Here is a 14,479-nt window from a genome sequence, read left to right as displayed (position 1 = left end):
CTTGTCAAAGTGCATTTGTTCACTTCAGAGAGACTTCTTTCCTTTCCTAGGAAGATTCTGGAATTTATTTCTTCCCTAATGGTCCACAGGAGAGCAACTCTAATGCATTTCCACATAGTTCTCCCTTTTCTCGTGTGCCACCCAAAAGTAGATGGGTTAAATAGCATACTTACATTAGATGGCAGGTTCCACCTACATCCAAACAAATCAAATATCTAATTCCATAAAGTTGCAGCAAAAGGTGGATATTAGTAAGTGGTAACAATTGTCATTCTAAGCTTTACAAAGAAAACACCAATTAGGGGATAGACATAAGTAAGGTTTCTTCTTTTGCAGGTTTTCCAAAGTATTAATCTTACTATAGTGAACTTCCCAGCAAAAAACAACTTTTTTTTTTGGGGGGGGGGTATAGGTCTAACCCACACTTCTTGCACCAGGAACATCCAAGGGGTAGAGTTGGAGCTGAGGTATTTGAAAAAGGAAGCAGAAGTAAAGGTGCCTTTTAGGGTAAGGGTCCAAATTCTGGTGTCAGGTTTAGAAGGATCCAAGCAAACAGATTCAAGCAACAATAACAACTCAGAAACACAAGCAGTTTCAACATCCGTTAACCCCCTACGAAAACCAAAGTCCCAATTTAAAGACAAAAGAAGAACCGACGAAGTGATAAACTTGGAGATTGACTTTTTTTTTTTTACAGTGATAGAGAGTAAAGAGAGGGAAAAGATCTTTGAGGGTTTTGTTACCCACCCAAGTATCTTCCCAGAATCAAACAGAAAAACCAAAGCAAGCTTTATACCTGATTAAATCGAGGAAATAGGGCATAATACCATGAATATCCTTCCAAGATGTAGTGAGAGTAGCTTGACAAGATACCCCGACATCCAAACCATTCATCAAGCAACCATGGATTCTAGGGGTGGATTCAAGCCGAGTTATCTAGCTATTCAAGCTTGGCTCACCTATAAAGTATGAGGCTCGAGCCTGATTCAAGCTAGATACTTGAGCTCGATTTCAGCTTGAGTCAAAAGCTCATAAGCTCGAGCTTGACTATGAGCTAAATGTTTTACAAAATAAAAAATTCTACATATAAAAAAATATTTTTTATTTGACATATAAAAAATTAAGAGTTATAAAAATAGATGTTATTATTATTATTTATAAAAAATAAAATATTATAATATAATGTTTTATTTTTGTTTTTTATTTATATATTATTTTCTCTATGTATATATATATATATATATATATATATATATATATATATATATATATATGTGTGTGTGTGTGTGTGTGTGTGTGTGTGTGTGTGTGGTGTGTGTGTATAGATATGCGTATGTGTATGTATACATATATGTAAAAGCTCAAGTAGGCACGTGAGCCTTACGAGCCGAGCTTTATTGGGCTCGAGCTCGGCTTGAAACTCAGTTTAGATTGAGCCATGGTTTCAAATGTTGCCAAATGTCGCTAATGTCGCCCAACATATGTCGATGTCGAGGCTCACCGACATGAAAATGGATGGTAATATAAAAATTACATTATTTCGGTCGACATTTCCTATATTTCGGAAATGTCGACCAAATCGGTCCAAATAACCAAAAAAAATGCAGTTTTTCCTATTATGTCGATAGGATGTTGACTAATGTCGACAAGATGTCAACTAATTTCGACAAGTTGTTGACTACTGTACATAAATAATATTTCCATTAATAATTTCTATTTAATATTTCAAACAAAATATTTATAAAAAAGAATTAACAAGATATAAAAACAAAAGAATAAATTAATTACTTTATAACATAAAACATAAAATATTTTTCAAGTAATAAAATATTAACTAGTTAGTATTTTTTAAAATATTTATTAAAATCAGAAAATGTTTATTAAATTTTATAATAAATCATATTCTACATTTAATATAAAAAGTCAGAATAAATTTAATAAATTTTGTACTAAATCATAATTTATTATAAATTTAGTACTAAAAATTATAATAAATTCATTAAGTTTTATAAGAAATCAGAATTTATCATAATCTTAATACTACAAAAAAGGAGAATCAGTTTATTAAATTTATAGTAAAACATAATGTATTATAACTTTAATATTTAAAAAATCAGAATAAATGTATTTCTATTTACTAGTGTGAAATAAATATATTAGAATTTATAATAAATCAGAATTAAAGATAAGAAAAGAAAATATCAGATAACCTTGTAAAAACATCAAAATGCATAATAAATTAGTAAATCGCCATTTACTAATTTGTTATTGATCTTAGTTTCTTAGCTTTATATAATGGTTGGGAATAAGATAATAGTCTAGAAATATGTATTCATGCTTCTTTTATCATTTTACAAAATATCTTTCTATATTTCCACATATTTCATAATATTTCCACAATGTCTCTAATTTTTACAATATTTCCCTTGACATTTCCGATATATGTCCTATATTTTGGTAAGCGACATTTCCATCGACATCGACATTTTAAACCTTGGATTGAGCCATATCGAGCTTTTCATGAGCCGGTCTCAAATAGCTTGTGAAAATATTGGCTAATGGTCACCCCCCTAATGGATAATATCCACCACCTCATGCCATGACCTTCTTCTCTCTAGAGGCCATCTCCATAGCCATTTTCTTAATAGAGCTTCATTCTTATGACTAATAGAGCTTCCTTCTCCCTATTAGTACATAATTATGGAAAGGACAGTTGTGGCTCTACAAGAAAGACTAAAACAAAGGAAGAATAATGTACATAAGATACATCATAAAAGGGTGCTGCCAAGTGACATAAATCAGTCTCTACACCCCACTCAAACTAATGCCAAGGTACAAGCATCAGTTTGCCAACTAGAAACTAGTGATGAGCACGAGTGTGGCAAAGATGTGTCCAATAGAAAATTGATCTTTGATGAAGTGGCAATCAATCTCTACATGTTTGGTCCACTCATGGAAGATTGGGTTGGATGCAATCTTGGTAGCACTTACATTGTTAGCATAAATCAGAACTGGAGATGCTAAGGAGGTACCAAGGTTATCGAGGAGGGCTCTTAGCCATATTATCTCACTACAGACAGAGGACATAGCCCTAGACTCAGCCTGAGTAGAGGACTTGGAGACAATATGTTGCTTTTTACACTTCTAGGATATGAGAGAATCACCAAGAAAGACACACCAGCTAGTAGTGGATCGACATCCTACCCAATTAGCGTCTACATAAGCAGATAGGCTAAGTGGAGTAGATGCAGAAAAGAAGATGCCATGTGAAAGTGTTCCACGAATGTATCGGATAATATGAAGAACTGCAATCATGTGTGGTTAAGGAGAAGAGACAAACTGACTAACCACTTGGACAACATAAGAAATATCCGAACATGTCATAATAAGGTAGATAAGGCTACCAACAAGTTGTCGATTAAGAGTAGCATCCGCTATGGGGTACCCATCATCCTTCAAAAGTTTCAGATTCATCTCAAGAGGTGTGTCAACTTGTTTGTCATCACTCAGGTTTGTAGATTTCACAAGATCCATTGCATACTTGTGTTGATTAACAAAATACCCACAGGAAGAATAAGTGACTTCTAGCCCCAAGAAATAAGTAAGATGACCAAGGTCTTTCATCTTGAAGAACTAATTAAGAAGCCGCTTCAAAGAAGAAATGCTATGATTGTCATCATTGGTAATGATAGTGTCATCCACATACAGAAGTAATAGTGTAATTCCTCGGGGGTGTTTCGACATGAACAGTGAATAATCTGAGGAACTCCGAGTAAATCTTGCATCTGTGATCCCTAAACAAAATTTCTCAAACCATGCTCTAGGGGCTTGTTTAAGACCATACAAGGACTTTTTTAAGTCGACATACCAAGGGAGAGCCATCATAGTATCCCGGTGGAGGTTTCATATAAATAGTTTCATTGAGATCCCTGTGTAAGAAAGCATTTTTGACATCCATCTAATGAATCTCCCAGTGTTTTGATGCAGATATGGCCAGCAACAAATGAACTATGCCCATCTTAGCTACGAGAGCAAATGTCTCATCATAATCTATCCCATACTTCCGCTTATGCCTTTGTGCCACCAGACGAGCCTTGTATCTATCAAGGCTCTCGTCAGAGTTAAGTTTCACTGAATATACCCACTTTCTTCCAATTAGAGAGGCATCTGGAGGAACAGGAACCATGCCCCAAGTATCATTATCAATAAGAGCTTGGAGCTCAATATCCATGGCTTCTTTCCAATGCGGGACAGCCATAGCCTTCTAGTGTGATGTGGGAATATTTGTGACAAACAAAACAACAAGGAAGGAGCTATGGTTTGCGGTCAAGAGGGCGAGAAACACTAGATGAACGACGTAAAGGGAGATCAGAGGATAGTTTTTTTGATGAATAATAGAAGTTTATTGATTCAGAAGCAAATTAGAGTGAGTTCATACATCATCCCAGTGAGAGGCGTGAGCTGCAGCCCCTCCTTGAAACTTACAAGTAAACTAGGAAAGAAAAACAAGAATCACAACTGAGCCCAAAATAATTCTTCCTTATTTACCCCTTGCTTAGCTAACACATCTGACAAGGTATTTGCTGATCTCCCCACCCACTGTTCAGCGACCAACATATTCCTTGTCAACCAACTAAATTTCTTCATTTCATTCTTGTATTGCCACATAGCCTCTTCAGAATTTTTCAACCAACCCACCACCACTTTGGAATCCCCCTCAATTATTAGTTGTTGTACCCCCAGCTGGTTTGCAAATTGGACCCCTTGTACAACAGCTAAAAGCTCTGCCTTGATGGAATTCCCAATTCCCAAAGGTCCTGAATAGAGCAACAAAATCTCTCCCTTCTCATTTCTCAAAGCACCCCCCATTCCGGATAATCCTGGATTACCCATGCTGCTTCCATCAAAGTTCAACTTAATTGAGCCTTCAGGTGGAGGAGACCAGCTTGTAATTGATTTGGCCTTTAAAGATGAGCACCTTGCTACTGCTAACCAATTTCTCCAAATGTCATTAAAGGAGAATTGACGAAAGATTTCCAAGGTCTTCAGCCAATGTATTGCCCTGTTTAACACACAGTCTTTCAAATCTTGGCTGTTCCTTTCCTTATCTTGAAAAATTCTGAGATTCCTTTCTTCCCAAAGAGTCCAAGTCAAGGCAGCACGAGCACATCTCCAAATAATTCTCCCTATTTTTGTAGGCCAATAAAAGGTAGAATGGTTGAAGAGCATGTGAACTTCTGCTGGTAGACTCCAACTACCCCCAAACAACGAAAGTAGCCAAGCCCAAAGGTCTGCAGAAAAGGGACAAGATACTAATAGATGGTAACAATCCTCACCATGAGCTCTACAGAGGATACACCAATTAGGAGAATTACAGAGAAAAGGTCTTCTCTTTTGTAGGTTGTCTAAAGTTTTTACTTTCCCATGGAAAACTTCCCAACAAAAAGCCATAATTTTTGGGGGGACTGGTCTACACCAAATTTCTTTCGACGGAAAGTTGGGGATCAGAGGATAGTTGGGGATCATGGATTGGTGCAAGCAATACTTACAGGATCAAGAGAAGAGGAACTAGTGGCTAGAGATGATGGATCAACTTTTGGTGATGAAGGGGGCAGAGTGATAGAAGCCGGAGCAGCTAGCCTCTTCCTAAAAAAGACACAGAGCAATTCTGGAATAGGAGGTGAATCAAAAGAATAAAGCATCGAAATGGAAGTGGCAGGTAACTTAGCAGTGTAGGCAAAAAAAGAAATGTTTTCAAGGAAGATGACATTGCAGGACACATGAACCCGACAAGATTGGGGATCATAGCAGAGGAAGCCCTTATGATCAGGGCTATATCCCACAAAAGCACACATTGATGATTGGGGAGTAAGCTTTGAGCACTCATGTGGTGGAAGGTGAACGAAGCATACACAACCAAAGACATGAAGAACAGAAAAATTAGGTGAATGATGAAACAAGCTTTGAAAAGGAGAGGTATTATGCAAGACAAATGAAGGAAGAGTGTTAATAAGATACACAGCAATGTTGACTGCCTCCACCCAAAATGAAGTAGGAGCATGGGAATCATGAAGAAGGGTCCGAACTATTCTCAGTATATGCCTATTCTTACGCTCTACCACTCCATTTTGTTGTGGAGTGCTAGGACAAGATCTATGGGATTGAATTCCATTGTCTCTCAAAAAGTTTTGAAAGTCTCCATCAAAGTATTCACCCCTCGAGTCTGAATGAAGAACCCATATGTTTGCATCAAATTGGTTTTTGATCTTGTCTAAGAAAGATCTAAAGGTAGAAAAAACTTCAGATTTATTTCTCAAAAAGTATATCCAGGTAAAACGAGTACAATCATCAATAAATTTAACAAAATATTTATATCCCATCCTTGAAACAATCGGAGATGATAAAGCATCACTATGTACTAGTTTAAAGGGATCAAAAGCATGCTCAGCAGTAGAGGGAAAGGGTAAAACATAGCTCTTACTCAAGCAACAAGAAATACAAGCTTTATCAACATTATTAAAGGAAATAACTTTAGACGACAAAAGTCCATCAGGAAACAAAGACTCAAGTTTATTTGCATAGGGATGACCAAGTCGCCTATGCCACAAATTATTTCTGCAAACAAGTTCAGAACTAGGGGTAGTAGTAAGCAAACAGAATGTGGAAGAAGGCCCTGGTGTCTTTTCAAATTCCAAGGCAAATAGTCGACCTAGTCTACGCCCCTTCCCTTTCACTGTCCTAGTACGCTGGTCCTGTATCAAACAACCATCATGGGAAAAGGAAACAATGTTACCATCCTCAACTAGTTGACCGACTGAAATCAGATTTGTTGTGAGTTTAAGAACAAATAAAATTTTAGGAAGATGAAAGCAGGAATTAACAAATGTAGGCAAAGACAAATCATTGCATCCAATGATGTCCAATTTCTCTCCGTTAGCAGTAATAATATGTTTATTCAAATATTTGGGTTTAATGGACTGACCAGTGTGTGCCCGTCATATGGTTTAGAGGCACTGGAATCAATGATCCATAAATGACTAGGAGAGAAACAATAATAGGATGACTCACCAAAAAGATCGATGGCTGAAAATGCAGAAGAAATAGCTGAGGGTACTAGCTGCTGCATTCTTTCTTTTGTAAGAGCTCCAGAATTTTCATACTTTCCTGCTGAAGTAGCACTCCCTCTCTTTGCACCTTCAATTGTTGTCTTGAAAGCCTTATGTTGACTCTTTTTAGAACTTGAACCATTCCTCTTAGCTGGCCGGGTAGGACATTCAGGAATGATAATATGTCCATATTCCCATCAATGTAACCTTGCAGCCCATGGCTGACTGTAGACCATCTTGCTGAAATGACCCATTCCTTGTAGTTATATTCATCTAGTTTCACATTACTAATCTGTACAATGAGATTCCCAAGATGAACAACATTTGTCTACTGTCCTGAAACTTCTGGATGAGACTTCACTTATGTTGGAAGACATACCGAGCTCACCAAAGACTGTTATTTGAGTGTAGAACAGGTCAAATAATACTTCTCTTTGCTGAAACTCAGAAAACTGAGTTAGGAAGCACTCAAATCTCTTAGACTGATGGTGAAATACTACTTCTCTTTGCCAAAAGCTCAGAAAACTGAGTTAGGAAGCACCCAAATCTCTTCGACTGATGGTGAAATACTACTTCTCTTTGCCAAAACCTCAGAAAACTGAGTTAGGCAGCACCCGAATCTCCTGGACTGATGCTACTTACAGTCCAGTGGCTAGAACAATAATCCCTTGGACTGATACTCCTTATGGTCCAGCAGCTAGACCTGTTAACTAGGTCTACTCCACAGTTTCTTGCCTCACTTGGGCATACAGCTGTTTTTCTGGGCCTCCTTGGAGATTTTTCCCAGGAAAAAAAACTGGAAACTACTTCAGTTCGCCACGACCAGAAATAGCACTCCCTCTTTGTTGTTCCAACAATAAAAAAGTGGCGTAAGAAAAAAGGAGGAGATGAAGGAGAGAGTAGACGAGTAGAAGCAGAGCAGATTACAGCTCTGATACCATGTTTGAATTCTGGTTTTGATGGAGGAAGAAGAAGATTAGAAAATAGGGTGGCAGCTTCTTTCCAAACCTTCAAAATGTTATTTATATTAGGGCAACAAACTTACATGGGTTAACAAAATTACCCCCATTAGTAAGAGGTAATCGATATTTATATATATATATATTAAAATTAGTCTGTCCATGTCAGCGTGTCTGTCCTTTGAGAGAAGCTATTTATCTATTTTTTGCATTTTTTCTTATTTTCTTTTGTTTTAAAATTATAAAACAGTAATCATTGGTTATATTGATTAGATTAATAAAGCTACACACTATTAGAGAGGCTTTTGGGTTTCCCATTGCCTCTTATTTTAATGCATGTTATTATTGCATTTAAAAGAGAGAGAGAGAGAGAGAGAGAGTAGTAATAATATAAATAGGTTGAGGTTAATTAATAAAAAAAATATTAATTTAAAAATCCGCTAAACTTTCACTAAAAATAAATATTAACAAACTTAGTAAATCTTAAAAATGTGTTTCAACTCCACTTAAAAATCAAACCTAATAAATGCCAATAAAAATAAGAAACTCATATAAAAATATTAATTGATAGTTTTAATAATATTATTAGATAAGTTATGAGTTAAGAACTTTATTGTGCATAATGAACTCATTAAAATGATAACAATTAATGAAAATTTAAAATGCAGAATCCATTTTATTAACAGTATTTTATTGCAAAAATTGTTGAATATAAATGAAAAAATACCAACAATTAATTAAAAATAAGAAATTTAAATGTAAAAATATTAATTGATAGTTTTAATAATATTATTAGATAACTTTGTATTAATGCATTTTTAATTAATTAATAATATTTATTAGTTGAGACCTTTATTGTGCATAATGAACTCATTAAAAATGATAAAAATTTAAAATGCAGAACCTATTTTATTAACAGTATTTTATTGCAAAAATACTGATCAATAGTGAAAAAATACCAACAATTAATTAAAAATCCAGAAAATTCTGAAAAACATAAACATAATTAAAATACTAAAAATAATTAACAAATATTGAAAATTAATAATATTTTATATGAATAAGGGTATTTACAGAAAATAATTAAAAAGTACAATTAATAGTATTTCATTATTAAAAAATACCCAAGCCAGAAATTATTGAAAAATATTGAAAATTATCTGTATTTTTTATTAACTATGGTATTTATTTAGTTATTTAATTTATTTTTACTGAAAGCAAATGCAAATTAATTTTGTAATGACTAATATGCAAAAATAAATGCTGAAAATACTGAGAATTGTTGAAAAATACTCATATGCAAAAATTACTGAGTAATAATGAAAAAACACCAAAAATTAATTAAAAATCTGAAAAACCTAAAGCTTATTTAAAGTAATAAAAATTTAAATTAGTTGTATTTTTTTCAAAAAATACTGAATAATAATGAAAAAATGATGTATTTTAATTATTAATAGTAATATAATTAACAGTAATTATTTTTAAACTGTAATTAACAGTAAATATAATTTAAGCTATAAATAGTAGAAAAATACATTTAATTACCAAAAAGTTATATTTAATTACCAGAAAATTACATTTAATTAGTTTTAGCCAAGAAATTAGCAATATTTCTGAAATTATGATAGTTTTCAAAAGTTACTGTATTTTAAATAAATATAGTTATTTAGTAATTACAATATTTTAATAGCTAACAATAAAAAGTAACGAATTGTTTATAACTTAACCTAACTCGATTAGATCTATAAATTTGTAGGCTCAAGCAACTATTTTCTTTTGAGTTAGGTCTTGCTAAGATATGCACCATGCCCACACATTATCAAGGACAATCAGATTCGAAGTCTAATTCGGTATCAAACTTTTGGAGTCCAATGATGGCTTTAGCAGATTGGGCTCGAGCTAAACAATCCCTAATAAGCTCAACTTGAATGTTATATGCATATATGGTAAATATTATTATATAATATTTAAATAACAAATTTTATATTATAATATAGAAATGTTACATATATTTTTATACTAGACTAGGATTAAATAAAAATTTTAATTTATAAAAAATCATAGTTTTATAATTAATACATGCCTCTTTATCAACAGAAACCATGCAAGCCCGAGCGCAGCCCTTATATAAAGCTCGAAGCTCGAGCCCGAGCCCGAGCTCGAAGCCCGATCTGTACACAAAATGTCTTATTTTCAGTATACTTTTATAAACTAATATTTTATTAATTTAGTAATAATTCAATAAATTAATAAATTAATTTATATTTCCTAATAGTAAATTGATATTTGTTAATAATTTAAGAAGCATATTTGATATAAGTACTTTTTTATATATGTAATAGTATCGGGCCGTACTCGGGCCTGGGCCGGGCTTATTTGAGAAAGCCCGAGCTCAAGTCCACAGGCCTGAAATTTTGTCCAAGCATGAAAAATAATGGGTTAGGCTGGGCTGGGCCGTTAAACTACCTGACCCATGAATAGGTCTAATTGTATATATAAACAATTTTATACATCAAAAATCATATGAATTAAAAATTTAAACATCTTTTTTCATTTTTTTTAAATGGACCTCTCATAGATTGGCCTGGTCCGCGGTCTGGCCTGGCCCAAGGCTCGACCCATGGCACGGCTCGGGTCGTGGGTTGTGCCGAACCGACCCCCTAAATTATCCCGGGGAGAAAGGCACCATGGCTCGACCTGCACTGCATGTGGGTCGTGTTGTGCTGGCCCAACACGATCCGATTTACACCTCTACTTGATCCCCCCCCCAATACTGGCGACAGGGTGGGGAAATTCAAGGGTTCCCCATCCTCAATGAGGAGTGGGGTGCCTTGCCCCTGAACTCACCCGACATTGAGGAGTGTTTGCCTTGCCTTGAACCTGCCTGACATTGGGGACAGGGTGGGGATGGGGTAGAGTGTCTTGACTATGGGGCAGGGATAGGGATGGGGTGCTTTGCCTTGAACCCACCCCATTGTCATTCCTATATAATTGTTAATTATTAGTGAAATTAATAAAAATGTTAGCTTTTGTAATTATTTTATTTATTTAAAATTAATCAAAATTGCATTTAAAAATATTAAAAATAATAACAATTATTAAAATTACTACAAATTATTAATAAAACCAAATTTATTAAAAAAATATTTATTCATATTAAATTAACAATAATTATTTTCTGTAAATCAACATTAAATGAAAAATACAATTATTAAAATTTTAGATATTAACAATAATTTTGTATACTTTTAGTTAATTAATAACAAATTTTGATTATTAAATTAATATTAATTAATAGTAAATAACATTATTAAATCTTTCAGATTTTCCCGTGCATCGCACGGGTCCCCGCTAGTATAACTTAAAGATATAAGAAGGTCCAGGCCCATTTACACTTAACAACAGAACAAAACATTAAAGCACAACAAGACATAAACATTTCATAATATAAATGGGCTGAAGCCCATTCTGTTAAGTCCCACAACAATGAATACCAAGTTACATACTGAATAATTCAATAATATCAAACTTGTGTTTATAAAGAGCAGTTTATTCTGGCAATGTGGCAATGTTTTGGGGCTCGCATTTACCATATTATAGGATAATAAGAGGAACATGTGGAACCATTTTGGGCTCAAAACCAATTTGCCATGTGGAAAATCATGGAATCACCTAAATTTCTCTTAACCATGCGGTGTCTTTTCTTCGGTACTTATACTGGAAAATATATTTATATCTAACTTTATTTAGTAATTAATGATCATTTTCCATGTAACCATGGACGGAGATTGACAGATTTCACTTGTGAATGTAGGCTGCATTGAGTACTTTACTGCTCATTATCTATAACTGCTCTGACCAAGTTATCACTACAAAGGAAAGAAGAAAAGCCAAATCTCGTGAGGCTGCAGCAAGGAGTGCAAGAGAAACTGCACAAGCTCGTGAAAGGTGGAAATCTGCAAAAGATGTTGCTAAGAAGCATGCAGTAGGACTGCAAACACAGTTATCCCGTACATTTTCTCGTAAGAAGTCTGTAAGGCAACCTGAGCAGCTGAAGGTCCTGGGTCAAGCTAAACCTGGAACAGATGATGCTTTCTTAGCAGCAGCCCAAAGTTCTTCAAGTTCACTTCAGCAACCACCGGCATCAAAGGGCAAGAAAAAAGAGCCAAGTAACCTGACAAAGATGTTGCGTGCACTTGAGGAGGATCCTGATAGTCATGAAGGTTTCAATCTAGAAATTGGAGACAAAAATATTAAAAAGAATATGCCAAGGGGCAAGCAAATGCATACTCATAGCCAAATTTTCAAGTATGCATATGGTCAACTTGAGAAGGAGAAAGCTATGCAGCAAGAAAACAAGAACTTGACCTTTTCAGGATTAATTTCTATGGCTGCTGATATTGAGATTAGGACCAGGCCTGTGATTGAGGTTGCTTTCAAAGATCTGACCATTACTTTGAAAGGTAAGCACAAACATCTCATGAGGTGTGTTACAGGGAAAATTATGCCTGGTCGTGTTTCTGCTGTCATGGGTCCATCTGGGGCCGGAAAAACCACATTTCTTTCTGCTTTGGCTGGAAAAATAACTGGTTGCACAACGAAGGGTTTGATTCTTATAAATGGAAAGATTGAATCCATCCACTCATATAAGAAAATTATAGGCTTTGTGCCACAAGATGACATTGTGCATGGGAATTTGACAGTGCAAGAGAATCTCTGGTTCAGTGCAAGTTGTAGGTATGCCACATTCAGCTCCTTCTAGGCTAAATGCAATTCATTTATGATATTTTTCTCTTTGGATCTTTTTAGTGGTCCCCTTTTCTCAAGATGAGATCTATTGAAATCAATGCTGTCAGTCCCTGGTGGTTTGCAAACCTAGAAGGATAACTGGTCAACGGTCTTACCATTGGGCCAATGACCCATGAAGCCATATTAAATGTTATAAATTGTATAGAATGCACTTATGTGTGGTTGGGTATCCGTTCTCTAGCCTCCATGCATGTCACACAGGTTTGGGTCTCACCAATTGCAATGGAACTGAAGCTCAGTGTTGTTATCATTATTTCTTAAAGGTTGGTCTAGTGTAGATTATGGTTTCTCCATTTATGCTGGAACCATTGAATTTATTAAAATACCAACTCCCAAATTGAAAAGGTGCAGGATCAGTATTTGCTCCAATAAGAAATGATTCTGACATTGGTGTATAGGAAAAATGTAAACTTGGATTTCAGAAACCTGTAAACCTTACTGGGTCCCAGTCAATATGGTCTGACAGTAAAGTCCTATTGGGGTCTGACAACACTGCTCAAAATGAGAAATTAGGGAAGGGGAAACCTTTATCAGAAGGATCTCTATATAATGAGAAACCCAGGTCCCTCCACAGTACAAAAGCAACCTTATTTCTCCCCTAAAATTGTAAACTATCAAACATCTTTCGACCTTGACATCTTTGAATTCCTATGGAATAAATGACTGATATGAAGAGAAGGGCCTTAAGTCCTATAGATAAATGCTATTTCTTATAAAGGAAATTATTATTATTCAAGTAAAAGTAGGAAGAAAGCAGAGAGAAGAAGAGAAGAAGATTAAGTATTTTGAGGCTCAAAAAATAGGCTGACAGCACCTAGTATATTATTTATATTAGGGTGGCAGCCAAAAAGTATAAAACGACTAAAATGCACTTGTGGCATTGATAACAGAATTACAACACTCCCCCTCATGGTTGGTCATAGATGTCAATCATACCCAACTTGTTACATAATTCATTGTACCGCAACAGTGTAGACCCTTTGTGAGTACATCAGCAAGCTGCTCCTTTGAACTGACAGATGGAGTACATACTTCTCCTTTCTCAAGTTTTTTATGATGAAATGCTTGTCAACTTCAATGTGCTTGGTTCAGTCTTGAAGTATTGGGTAAGCAGCTATATTGATAGCTGCTTTATTGTTGCAATAAAGTAATATAGGACTGTCTACAGCAAACCCCAACTCCAACAATTTTTTTATCCATAGAACTTCTATAACTCTATGTACCATGGCCCTATATTCTGTTTCAGCGCTAGATCTAGTCAACACACTCTACTTCTTGCTTCTCCATGTAACTAAATTACCTCCCACAAGAGTGTAATATCAACTAGTAGACTTCCTATCATCAACAAACCAAGCCCAGTTTGCATCAGTGTGTAACTTAGCTATCATGTGGCCATATTTTGTAAACAATTGACCCTTCCCTAGATGTTTCTTCAAGTACCTGAGTAAGGTTTAAAGTATCGATACACTCGATATTCACGAATATGTGTATCATGTGTTTCTGGGTGACTAATACACCTTTTGTAAAAATCAATTTTTTTAAAAACCCTTAATAAGTGTTCCTATGACCCCCTGATAGGCTAATACAATACAATATGCCCAATAT

General features: G+C 35.0%; 1 protein-coding gene across 3 annotated transcripts in view; it reads left to right on the top strand.

The window, feature by feature from the left end:
• LOC148870855 (ABC transporter G family member 28-like) overlaps positions 1-14,479 on the top strand; it is a 139,195-nt gene that overhangs the window by 62,220 nt on the left and 62,496 nt on the right. For all 3 annotated transcript variants that reach the window (XM_088973785.1, XM_088973784.1, XM_088973786.1), the window contains one exon: positions 11,880-12,802. In XM_088973785.1, coding sequence (XP_088829911.1) covers positions 11,880-12,802 — 923 coding nt within the window. The remainder of the gene's footprint in view (positions 1-11,879; positions 12,803-14,479) is intronic.

The sequence above is a fragment of the Nelumbo lutea genome, chromosome 2 (assembly GCF_056320005.1).
Source record: "Nelumbo lutea isolate HS-2025 chromosome 2, American lotus-T2T, whole genome shotgun sequence".
Classification (NCBI taxonomy): domain Eukaryota; kingdom Viridiplantae; phylum Streptophyta; class Magnoliopsida; order Proteales; family Nelumbonaceae; genus Nelumbo; species Nelumbo lutea.
This window is presented reverse-complemented; position numbering and strand designations above follow the sequence as displayed.